The sequence below is a fragment of the Meriones unguiculatus genome, chromosome 1, assembly GCF_030254825.1.
Source record: "Meriones unguiculatus strain TT.TT164.6M chromosome 1, Bangor_MerUng_6.1, whole genome shotgun sequence".
Classification (NCBI taxonomy): Eukaryota; Metazoa; Chordata; class Mammalia; order Rodentia; family Muridae; genus Meriones; species Meriones unguiculatus.
Window position 1 is genome coordinate 176713608 of NC_083349.1, and position 12813 is coordinate 176726420.

At 45.5% G+C, this 12813-nt stretch overlaps 1 protein-coding gene across 2 annotated transcripts in view; it reads right to left on the reverse strand.

Moving 5' to 3' along the window:
• Positions 1–2522: 2522 nt before the first annotated feature.
• The window catches only part of Ubash3b (ubiquitin associated and SH3 domain containing B), a 145045-nt gene continuing 134754 nt past the window's right edge, over positions 2523–12813 (reverse strand). For both annotated transcript variants that reach the window (XM_021643053.2, XM_021643054.2), the window contains exons 12-14: positions 9772–9878; positions 8360–8469; positions 2523–6786 (exon numbers count right to left, since the gene is read on the reverse strand). In XM_021643053.2, coding sequence (XP_021498728.1) covers positions 6649–6786; positions 8360–8469; positions 9772–9878 — 355 coding nt within the window. In that variant the 3' untranslated portion in view covers positions 2523–6648. The remainder of the gene's footprint in view (positions 6787–8359; positions 8470–9771; positions 9879–12813) is intronic.

Consider the following 12813-nt stretch of genomic DNA (forward strand, 5'->3'; position numbering starts at 1 on the left):
AAGGAGACTGGAGGTAAGTCATGAATTTCTTTGTTCTGAAAAACCCAAGCATCCCACGGGTGTCTTGGGCTTCTGCAGTATTTTCATGAAGTTTTTTGAACAGGTTTAGATGGATATAGCAGATCATGTCTAATTCATGCACTCAGGAAGCAGAGGCAGGAGTATCAGAGCTTGAGGCCAGCCTGGGCTACACATGGAGTTCTACATCAGTGTGGGGTACATACAGGACAAGAAAAAAAAAAAGATTTAAGCTCTGGGGACCCACTGACATGGTTATTGAGTCTCAGCTTTAGGGCCTCTTCCTCATGCGATTGTGTCGTGTGACTGCGGATTAGCTATTAACTAAGACTCGGTTTCCTCTCTCTTACATCAGATGAGTAGGGTTCTCAAGAAGACTGAGGGTGCTGAGGTGTTGAGGTGGTTCCATCGGTAAAGCAGTTGATGCCACAAGCTTGAGGACTGGAGTTTGATCCCCAGAAAGCACGTAACAGCCAGGCATGGACCCCACACTGAGGAGGAGAGACAGCAGACATTTGTATTTATTATTTACACAATATTCTTTCCGCATGGATTGCTTAGATGCCAGAAGAGGGCACCAAATCTCACTACAGATGGCTGTGAGCCACCATGTGGTTGCTGGGAATTAAACTTAGGACCTTTGGAAGAGGAGCCAGTGCTCTTAACTTCTGAGCCATCTCTCCAGCCTCATCCCCCTTGAATCTTAAAAGCATGCTGACAGAGAAAGAAGGAATAAAAAAAAAAAATAAAGGGACAGGAGAGAGGGAGGGAGGAAGAGTCATTACTGTGCTCATTTATAGGTGGGGTGAGTTGAAGGCTTGCAACAACCAGCCTGAACCGGTGTCACGCCCAGCTATGGTCCTGGAAACATCATCGTTAGTACTGCTTGGCCTTCCCCATCGATGTAGACCTTCTGGACGGCCCCAAGAACACAAGTACAAACAAAAGCTAAATAAGCCAGGACATCTCTTCCTGGCCATTCGAAGTCGTTGTGTGTGCTTCTGGAAAGCGCAACATTTTGTTTGAGAGGAAGATGTTTTTGGTGCAGGAAGGGTCCTGACACAAGAACAGAAACAATGAACCAAATCCACACAGGCAAGAGAAGCTGAGCATTTTGCTGATGTCAGCTTAAGCAGATGCAAAGCATGCTGGCTGATTTTATTTTTTCTGGATGTGCAGCCAGCTTTTGCACACATCACAAAAGGGCAAAATGAGTTTAGGAATCTTTCAAGCAGAGAACAACTGAGAAGCAGCCAGAAGGCCAAACATAACCTGGTCTTTTGTGCAGACTCTAGCCTTGGCTGCCATGTTTTCTCAGGAAGTAGACTCTGCCAGGGTTGTGGATGGCTGTGTTGATGAAAATCTGTATTCATGTCCTGAGCACAAATTTGCTTTCAAGGCTTATTTTAAAATCTATTAGCCTAACTATGAGTGTAGAATGTAGCCTGAGCTAGATCTATGACCCCACCCCACTCCCATCTTTCATATTCTTGCTCAGTAGATGATGTCTGGTACACCAGCTCCTCTTAAAGTGGTCATTGATGGGGAATGATGATGCCAATAGGGTTTATAACTGTCCCCTCTCAAATATGTCACCTTTGTATATTGTAAGATGGATTGTAAGATGGATTTTGAAAATGACAGCCAGGTCACTCCTAACACCTGCACTGTTCTCTCTCCCAAAGCAGGTCATAAAACCTGGGAATGATATTCTAAGCCTTGCTGCCCCCAAACAGGTCCTAGAACCCTCCTACGGAAGATCATATTCTGACAACTGGGGAAAGGGGGTTTTATTGTCTCTGATGATAGAGGGACATTGAGAAGCCAACCAGGTGGCATAGCTGCCAGCCACTCATTACAATCAGATCATATTCTTTGCTCTATCATATTCCTCTATAACCATCTACTTGCTCCCAGATTTAGCACTAAAACGTTTAGGCTTTATATCCCCGTGGGGTGGTTTGTGTCTGTAATCCTAGCCTTAAAGTGTAGAGACCGGATATCAGGAATTTAAAGACCATTTCAATGGTATGACAAGTTCAAGGCTAGCCTGGGCTATGTGAGTCTCTGTCTCAAAAAAAAAAAAAAAAGTAATCAGTTATGGTTACACAATGGCTTCATTGTGTTCTAAGTTTTGGGTCTTCATTTCTTTATGAAGTCTCTCGTGCTATACAAAAAGTTAAACATGTCTATTTTTCTCTTGTTAATTTGTGCTTGTCACAGGAGCCTTGGATCAGCTGATGGAGAGGTATGGTTTGCCTGGGATGAACCAGAGGCTTCCACTCTTTCAGTGTCTGCTGGGTTCTCACTTCTGTTTCTGAATGCTTCGCCAGAAAGGACTTGAGACCCACAGGGCTGCAGGAGCTTCCTCCCCTTTCCATCAACAGCTAGCATCTCTCTCCCACTGTTGAAGAGTCATACTCTTTATGGACACCTACACAGTCACAGTGACCCCAGCACCATGGGAAGACGGGACAGGAAGACACCACACTCAGGACTTAATCTGCGGTTGCTCTAGGTCGGCTGAAGACACAGTTTCTTTTTATTAAGTCATCTAAGAACCATTTCAGTGGATATGGTCCTAGCTTTGTCCAGAAGATCAGCTTCTCAGCCAGCGAAGCATACAAGGAATTTGACAGTATGGCTAGGTGCGGTTTTCTATTTTTATAATGACAAACTCCCCCCCCCCCCCCAATAAATACACTCCAATCACATAGAAAAAAAAAAAAGCATGACACAAGAGTCTCATATGTGAGAACGAAACTGACATGCTCAGAGTGGTGTATGCAAAGCTCAAAGGCTCTGGGGTGCTGTTCCCATCTTAGCGGCAACCGAAGAACCAGTGTACACTGTTTTCATTTTGCACACAGATCCTGTACAGAGTTTCACAAACAGTTGAACAGCTGCACATTTTTCTGTGCAAGTAATGGCGGCTAAGGACTACCGGGCAAATATTTGTGAGGGCTGACCATATAGTGTTTGACTACTAATGACTCTGCGTCTTCATGCTACACACAGAAATACTGTATGTGACAGAGCAGCTCTTTCCTTTGCGTTGAAAGGCAATGCCTACGGCCACCTTCCCAGAAATCAATGGTAAAGCAAATCCAATTTTAGTCATGTGTTTAAAGATGGAAAGCACCTAACGACCCCACCCCCATCACCTCTGTAACATGGACATTGCCCTAAACAGACGTTAAGTCAGGCTGCCCCCTGTCCTTCTTGCCAGTCTTATTCCCGTGGCACCACAGGCTCACGAGACTAGACCCCTCTTTTTTTCTCCTCACTTGCATGTGCCGGATTACAATTTAAATGCAAATCTCCAGGAGTCTCATTATCCAACTTTGTGCAGATTTGGTACAGTTGACACTGCCGATGCCTGTGAAGCTTAGAGGGAGGCTCATCTGTATTCTAACACATGAATATACGGAGAGTAGATTCAAAAGAGCAATTCATCACTGCTTCGAAATTAAACCCAGCGCCTAGGTTACAGAGGAATGCTGTTCTTAGCACAGAAACAAGGCTTTCTACAAAGGCAGCGAGACAGGACCCTCTCTTCCTGCTGCCCTTCTGTGAGTGCCCCATGGCATCGGATAACTGAAATAAGGGGCTTCATTTTCACAGGGATACAACTTGCAGAGTGGAGGAGACACATTCAGGGCAGGAAGACCATCTATGTTTATTCCAAACAAAAGTGGCAAGAAAATGATCAACAGCGGTACTTACTAAAAGCCACATGGCTCCAGAAGACATGCTTCATATTTTTCTTTATTTATTCATTTGTATTTTGTAAAACCATCTTCCAAATATACATCTACGTTAAAATAATTCTTTGGTTAAAGTATAGTTAAAATAAAAAAGTAGTGTCTCCCAAGCCTTTCTTTACAGGGTGAAAAATAACACCCTCTTTCAGCCATCAGAAGGCTACTTCATCAGCCATTCAGACTGGATGACTCTGAATGCAGAGGGATAGAAACACAGTCATCTGAATGCTATTGTCACTCTGGGGTGAGGTACAGGGCTCCTCACAGCCGGGCAGTGGTGGTGGTGAGGAGAGCCTGGGAAAAGGACAGCCCCAGCGTGGGCATTCACATGCACCGATTATTTCAGACAGTCCACAGAGAAAACCACAGGGACGAAGTCCTACCTAGGAACAAGGCTGGAGCCTGTGCACATTTGGTGAAACAGGTCACCGTTTAGACTTGCAATCCCACACTAAACCCTTTGACTCATTTAATCTCTCCTGGTAGACTTCAGATGCCTTCCCAACACTTACCAGAAAAAGGGTGGGGGCATGGGGAAAAAAATTTTTTTTTAAATTATCTTCTTCCTGCCCTGTTTGGGACTCATTCCTTCTCCCAGATATCATCTGAGCTAGCATGAGCTGCAGGTCAAAAAGAGCTAGCATCAGCTCAGAGTCAACTGCCAGCCGAGAACTTCTGTACGTATATGAAATCTGATGAAGCAGACGTCACTGCACACGGATTTGACGTGATTCCCAAAGGACTGCTTAGATGGACTCAATCTCTAATGTTTTTAAATAGGCAACCATGCAATAAGATGTTCATTGACTTCAGATCCTCCAGCATATTTTGATAAGCAATTTGGATAATTAAACTTTTCTGTACTAAAGAGTTTTCCACAAGTTATTCAGAAACTTACTTCAGTTTCCATCCTCTTTGGCTCTGTAGACAATGGCCCAGGACTCTGTCTATATTGGATTAAGGACAATGGAATGTGGCACAACCAAAGTGACTCATTTACCTGGACACTTAAGGCTAAGACAACCGAGAGGGAGGAGAACCTAGGATGAGGTGTTTTACAAGTACAGACACTGTCCACAGCATTCTTAACAGTGCCACAGAACTCTGATGGAAAGTATTTAAGACTTATTCTGAGCACCAAGTCTGGGAAGCTGGTGGTGAATCATTTTGGATCTGAGTGAACAGAGGACTCACAAATACCAGAAGAATGAGTGACAGGAACATCAAAGTGGCTGTAATGTGACTTTTCTTTTAAAGCTTTTAATTGGAGTCTTTTTCCTTCAAGACATTTTAAGCTTAAAACATAATGAATGTGTCAGCACAGGGTAACATCTGTGCCAGGAGTTGGGTCTGTGTTCTTTCAGTACCAGAAAAAAAAAATCACAGCTTATTTAATTAAAATGTAAAATTCATGACTATTTCTCTAAGCGCCTTTAAAACTACAAATGTCATCCCTTTGCTGATTCACATGTAGCCAGCAACCTTGACCCTTCCTCTTCTTTTCAGGGGTGGGCTATCAAATGCCAATCTCACATACAGGCGAAGGAATGCATTCGGTTTGTATCAGTGTTCCTTCTCAGTGGCTGGGATTTCGATTTGCACACACACGCTACACTCACAAACTACCTCCTACCAGGTTACTGTCTGCGGCCCTAACGGCTGTCCACACAATTAAATAAGCATTGATAAGTGATATTTTGGTTTGATTGTCATTTATTCTGCTTTTAAATACACACCCTCTAAATACGGGAAGTAGGGGTGATGAGAGTCCACAGATAGGCTGTGTCTCTCCAACGTCCTTCAAGTACTCCTTCCTCCCATCTGTTTTGTTTTAAATTACTATAGAAAAAGCAAAGAAAGAGGACAGCAAGAGAAGCAGTGCAGCTGTGACTGTCATCATTCACGTTAGTCCCTGGGCTTCCTTAGACAACCTAGAACTGGTTCGCCTGTGGGCGTTCTGCTACAGGTACTGTGGACTGTTTGTGGACAACACAACCCTCAGTATAGTTTCTACTATTGCACTGAAGGAGGTTTTTTTTTTTCCCTGATCCAAATAATGAATCAAACCTACATCCTTCCAAATGTCAGTCTCCTTAACTGCCTGGGTAGAAAGACACATCTTGATTCAGACAGGCTCAGGGATTTCCCAGTTCATCGGGCTATCCCAGGGGCAATGTCAACTTGATTAATACTCGGCAAGTCGGTAGACCTCCTGTCCGATACGTCACTCATTTTCTTGATTCCTCCTGAGGATCTCAAAGTGCTTTGGAGAGCACAAGTACTTTCCTCCCCATTTCGCCGACAGAAGTATGAAGGGCCAGGCTGCTCTAGAGACGAAGCGGTGGTGCCAGGATGAAGAGTAGGGGTCCTTGCGGCATCTGCTGTGTGACCCGAGGACTATTCTTACGGTTGCTAACAACCATCAAAGCACTCCTCAGTGTGGCTCTGCCTAACTTGCAAACAGAGTACAGAAGACTACCCCACCTCCAGTTGGATTCGAGACACAGACCTTCCCCTTGCATGCCTCTTGAGGGTTCGGGCAGCTCTTGGGGAGAAGAGTGAGGCTCTTTAGCCATGCATAGCCTGAAGGAGGATGGTAGTCTCTGCTGCAGCAGGCACCCCAGCTTAGGAAGACGGTTCTTCCTAGCTAGGCAAGTCCAGAGAAGATGGATTTTGTTTTATTCTCCCTCTGATCATGCCTTTCTCTCATCGACACAGTCTCACCGGAAGACCCCGAAGCGTGAACAGAAGTATGCTAACTGATTCTGAGCTGTCCCCTTCGAACGCAGTGTGGGCTTTTCCACAGTCATTGAACATCCTGAGGACTCATCCACCAAAGGCCAGTTCTTCCCACCTCTGAGGTGGCTTATTCTTGCAGTAAAGTCTCTCTCCAGTTGAAGCCCCCAGTGGGTCCATGAGTCAGGGGGAGGATGGGAGGATCTGTCAGCTGCCATATTCCAGTTTCCCCTAGTTCTTCACAGGAACAAAAGCCTAGGTATGGGATCTGATGCCAGAGCAGCAAAGAAAGGGGAAAACAGACGTTGGAGAGTTAATAATGCTTTAACCTTCGTGTCAACACACACACTCAAGCGTTTCCAGGGCGCGCAGGCAGAAATGCAAAACTTTCCAAACGTCAACAAACAATCCCAAGTGGGTGGAATTGGTAATTCTAAGGCAACAGTGTTAGCACTGATGAGCAGGATCCGGTCAATGAGTGCCCCACTACATGATTACAGGTCGCTGACTAAGGGGGCGGAAGAACAGCACTGAAGTATGCACAGTGCTGCCTTAACCATGGGAATAAATCCCAGAGTGAGTGGATGCCTGAAACTTGGACAGTATCAAACCCTGTATATGTTTTCCCCCTATATTTACACACCTACGGTAACGTTTAACTTCTAAACTAGACACAATAAGACTTCATCAGACCACAGGGTTGGGGAGAGACGAGAGTAACCCAACTGTGCCAAGGATTAACTCCAAACTGCACATCATGTTTAAGAGGTATACTGAGGAGCTCTCACGTTCTATTTGGGCATAACAGGGAAGAATATCCAAGTTTTTTTGAAATAGGGTCTCATGCAGTCCAGGCTGGCCTTGAGCTCATTATTATTCATCTAAGAATGACCTTGAAATCCTAATCATCCAGCATCTACTTCCTTAGCTGATGAGTCAATTAAAAATAAAAAGTCAACCTTGTTTTATCTTTTTAGGGGAGCACAGCACAAGTACCTGTGACATCCAGAGAGGAAACTATGAGCTGTCATGGCAATTCAGAGCTTATTTTTGTGTTCTGTGTCCAGAGGCACAGCCATAAACAAGACAACCAACCTGACCCCCAACTCATAGCTTATAGACTAATGGGACAGATGCTTGCCCAAGTGAAACTTCTTTTTTTTAAATTGTAATTGAGTTTGAACTATAGGGAAAGGAGACAGCTGCCTCACCTCAAGATGTGTGTGTAGGATGTGGCTGGAGAAAGAATCCAGACAGGGGACTGGAGATATAGCTCTGGGGTTAAAAGCACTGGCTGCTCATCCAGAGAACCCAGGTTCATTTCCCAGCACCCACATGACAGTTCACAACTGTCTGTGATTCCAATTCCAAGAAATCCAACTCCCTCACACAGACAGATGCAGGCAAAATACGTTAAAAAAAAAACACAAAACAAAACAAAAAAACAAAACAAAACAAAACAACAACAACAACAAAAAAAACCACAGACAGGAGGGGCTAGGCCAGCCCCTGGGACTTCTGTCCTGGCATGGTCCTAGTTTACCTTTCAGTCTGGTTGTTCTCACAGGCTGCTTTCCCTTGGCCTGCCTGCTGGGCCCTCTTTTCAGGCTGAGATCTCTGCTATTTGTTCCCTCATCACCTGCGGTTCTTAGCTTCCTCCACAAAGCCTTTTCCTCACACACAGTCTAATGAAACACCCTACACACTAAACACATCTTGGCAGTGTCAATCTATAAAAGAGTCTTCCCAGCTCAGGGGAAAATTCCGCCTCAAGGAAATTAGCTATCATCCCATCACCGAACAGCTGTACCCCCGGCTCTGTAACAGCAAGAGTGACGTACCTTCCGGACCATTTGGACAAAGTCCTTGGAGTTTTGAGGGGATAGGCCCTGGAGTTGACAGGTACATGCTTCGAGGGAAGATGCATGGGCCACAATCAGAATGTTATTTCCTAGGAAATGGGAAAGGTTCATTACCCTGACTGTCTCCCTATACATTGCATATACACATATTGAAATCACACTACAGTCTGTAAATATGTACAATTATTGTATGTTAATTAAAAACCTGAAAGAATTCTAGGGATGGAGTTCAACGGTACAACATTTCTAGCATGCATAACAACCCGGGGTTTAGTCCTGGACACAGAAAATAAATAGGTAAATTTGGGGCGGGAGAATCCACTAAAATACACTTCATTTGAAAATATTATAATATCTAATACCTTGTATGATAATCTAAAGAACTAAAAAAATTATCTTAAAAATAACAAAAATATTTTAAAAAGTTGAAATAATTATAGATTTATAATTATAAATCTATGAATCTACTCTACTGGAGTAAGGTGGCCTCGGGTCCCCTGACTCGTGTTTCATGATGTGGTTTATCATCAAAAACACAGGAACGGACATGGGTAGAAGTTACAGTTCTGATCTCACCAGGCTCATCAGCACTGTTTTATGCATGAGCAGTTTATGGTGACGCCCTCACATGTGTGTATCTGTTTAACCATCATCATAATTGAGACACAAGCTGACCATGCCGGCTCCCTGAGCCAGGCCCTCTAATATAGTTTTAAATGTAGAACTGTGAGTCCTGGACACCTCATAGCTGAGAGTATGCCTCATGGATCCTCCTGGTGGCGAGTAGCTCATCAGTGAGGACTGCAAGGTGGGAATCATCCATCCTCAGCTGCCCATGACCACCCACTGTTAATATCTGCATGCGTGTAGTCACGACCTTTGCTCCCTGAATACAAATAATATTAACCCAAGACTCAGGGTGGATAGTTGGTCTTGCATGCTATCAACTATCTGAGGCTCTAGGAGATGCACACTAGAGTCTTCCCCAACACTGCTCTTGGCTAGTGGCAGCAGGGCCACTGTATGCATGAGTCTGTGTGTAAACGATCCCATCATGAATCGTGGTCGGTAAATGTATTATTCTATAGAACTTCTGGAAATTAAAACTGGGCATCCCCTCCATAAGGTACAAGATGACTAGCTACAATACAGAGCCCAAGTTACTCAATGTGGTGATGCCATCTACTGGGTTCCTGTGCAACACTTGTCATGTTAGATCCTCATAGACTATCGCAACTTGAATGTGAAAGTCCCTACTGGGATTATCTGGAAACGTAATTCTTTCCTATTATATTTGACAAAGTATATTCAAAAAAGCCCAAACAGTTCATAAACTACGAGGGAGAGATGTTCACATATTTATATATGAAGTCCCAAAGGATGCCACCTACCTTTACTTTTACATTCGCTTATTATCTCTTTCGTCACCTGGAAACTCCTGTTGATGTAAGTGTCATAGGATTCCGAAATTACTAATTTGCTGACTGGAATGTGAGGTCTACAATGGAAAAGCGAGCAAAGGAAAGGAAACGTGTTGACATTTTGATCCCGAGAAAAAGCAAATGATAGCACTCTAAATATTTCAAGATCTCTTGGAAGATCCCCAATTTCTGTTCATCCACCTCTCTGGAAATGAAGGAGGCACGAGGAAGAGAATTTCCATTCGGTGGATGCTGAGGTTGAAGGGCTACTGCGTCACTCGCAGTGACTTGTTGGGAAGATGAGGCACCCAGTACATGCTTGCCCACGGGGACACACTGACTGACCTTTTCTCAACATTACTGGTCATGGAGGGTACTAATCCCATGGCTCACAGGGAACAAGGTGGAGACTGGCTCCCTCTGTATAGATCACCTAGGATGGCCAGGGCTCTCCAGCCTTATTCACAGTGAGCCGAAAGAAAGGCTTTGAAAAACAGGTGTGTCGTCCCTCCATTTGTGAGCCTATGGACTTGCCCTCAGCTACTTTTTTCTCCTTGGGTCTTATTTTTAAACCGTGCTCCCAGCACTAGGAAAGGCCCGAGGGACAGAACGATGAATTAATTTCTCTACTTGAGAAGCTCTCTGTGTGGGCCAGGTGAGAGGGGCTGTAGATGGAAACTGAGGCAATCTACAAAGGTACTTAAGGGGAGAACCAAAGCATCCATCATGGCGACCAGTCACCAGTGCCCATGGGGCCCTTCTTGATCTGTTGACATCTCCCTTAATTTTATGGTGTTTCTGGTCCATGAGATATTTGTTTTTATCATAAATCCGTGCTTTTCTCACTTTTTTGTGCCTTTAATTGTTGAATGTGTGGTGCCTTGTTCAGGTGGTGTTGAGTTCTCTAATGTTGGGCCTGATGAGGCATGCTGCATCTACCCGAGCCTGGCCCGAGTTTGGAGACCTGCCTTTAGCTTCCGATTTAAGAGGTGCCACTTCCGGGCAAAAGTGATTCAGCATATCCGCCTTAAAATCAACCCTGCCTGGCAACTGTTACGTGGAGTTTTGTCGCTGGCCCACCTCTCCTTGTACTACCTAACCTTGCCCTCTACATCATTTTACCTCACTTCCTTAATCCTGCCTCCTGATCCAAACCTATAAAAAGGACCGTTTTATTCAATAAACCGAGTTCCTGCTTCGACAGATCTCCCAGCTTGGTGGTGTTTTATTCCCTGGGGCATCCGGGGAGGCCTGGGCCGTCGACACTCATCATCCTGCTCAGCCATGGAGGGTATCCAGGTGGACTGGCCACCCTCCTCTCAGCACTACCTGCTGGTTACCGACCCGGCGGACTGATGCCCCATGTGAGGATCCTGCTCGACGGAAGAACGCTGACGGGCCAACTGGTCTGCGGGTGAGTGTCCCCCCGTTAAATATGGGGCAGTCCTCTTCATCTCAGAAATCCAACCCAGGTCTGGAATCCCTACAACTTCTGCTTAAAAGTAGGGGTTTCAATCTGCTTGAGAGACGGCTGCGCAGATAAGCTTATTTCCTGCAGGCGGTTTTTGCCAGTGGCAGTTACCTCACCAGGTTGGGGTGAGGGTTTTCTAATAAATCTTTTATCTCAAGGAACTGCATAAGGCAGTGGCGGAGGATGGGACCAATTCGCCTTGGGCTGAGCCCATCCTTGAGGGGCTGACGCACCGGTCGGGCACTACACGAGACTGGATGGACCTTTCTACAAGGAGGAAAGCAGGGTCCAGGGGGAACATAACCGACGAGCTAACCCCAGGTGCCTATCACTTAGGGAATGCTTTCGGGCACAGCTGATTATATTCCACAGGCCTCCAACAGGCTGCTCTCCCAGCCCCTTATCCGGAGCAGGTTAGAGCGGCAGGCTTGGAGGTCAGGGAGAAGCTAGATGAGGGGCCTCTAATTTGGCTCAGCTGGAAGCCTTGTACCAGTCCTCTTGGGACAGCCAGTTTGTGAGCGGTGGGGAGGAGTGTTTCCTCACACCCTCCTGTGACGCTCCTTTCCAGCTGGCACAGAATCATTGCCTCTCTTAATCCCTTCTAGACTCTTCTGACTATGGCCGCCCTCTTCCCTTCCTACTCTGGAGTTGAGAAACGAAACAGCCCTGGTCTCCTAGCTGGAGACTGTCCTGTTTCCCTACTGCCTCCAAGTCCTTTTAGCTTCTTTTCTCCCACTACCTGGGCCAGGCAGGGAAAGACAACTAATAACCACTGAACTGTGTAACCACAACTCCAAAATCTAGTGGGCTCCCCACTCAAAATCTTCCCCTCAAATTCCTCACAAGAAGCAAACCATTACGGGAATTCTTACAGACATGGTGAAAAACAAAAGGGGAATCATCACCCCCATGTGATTAATTGAAAAAGCCTCTATTTATTTTAAAGGTCACATTGTACGGTCAGGGAGTCTCTTCTTGGGTGTCATTGTCATATTTGTGTAAATAAAAATGGAATCCCAGGACCTAGCTCCTCACCCGTTCTTGCCTTTGACTTCTCTCAGCATCTTGAGAGGTGTCCTGGTTGTCATGGGATAGTCTAAGCTTCTCCTATAAGCAGGACCTATCACATCCCCAGCTACACTTACAAGGTACAGTATTGCCTTTAGAGTCAGGTCAACTTCCAACCACTTACTGCTCTTACAGCTTAAGCGCTCCATGGTGGTTCTCCCAGCATCCTCCCTTGGCCACCCTCTTCTCCAACCTATACTGCTCTAATCCTAGTGCATGCCTTTGCCTTGAGCTTCATCCAAAGCTCACCCTGCGTCAGTCCTGTCCTTCCTGGCCCCTCCAAATGTCAGGGCCCTGTGCCCTGCTCTGAAATGCCTCCCAGTTGGTAGAATATTTTATGTTTTCCCTCTTATACTCCTGGCCTAGCTCCCTAGCCTGCTTTCTACATACAGGCGCCTCTTGTTGCCTGTGGATGACACTTAGATATGAGTCAGTAGCCTGGGATGGTTCCCCACTTAGCTTCCAACCCTTTC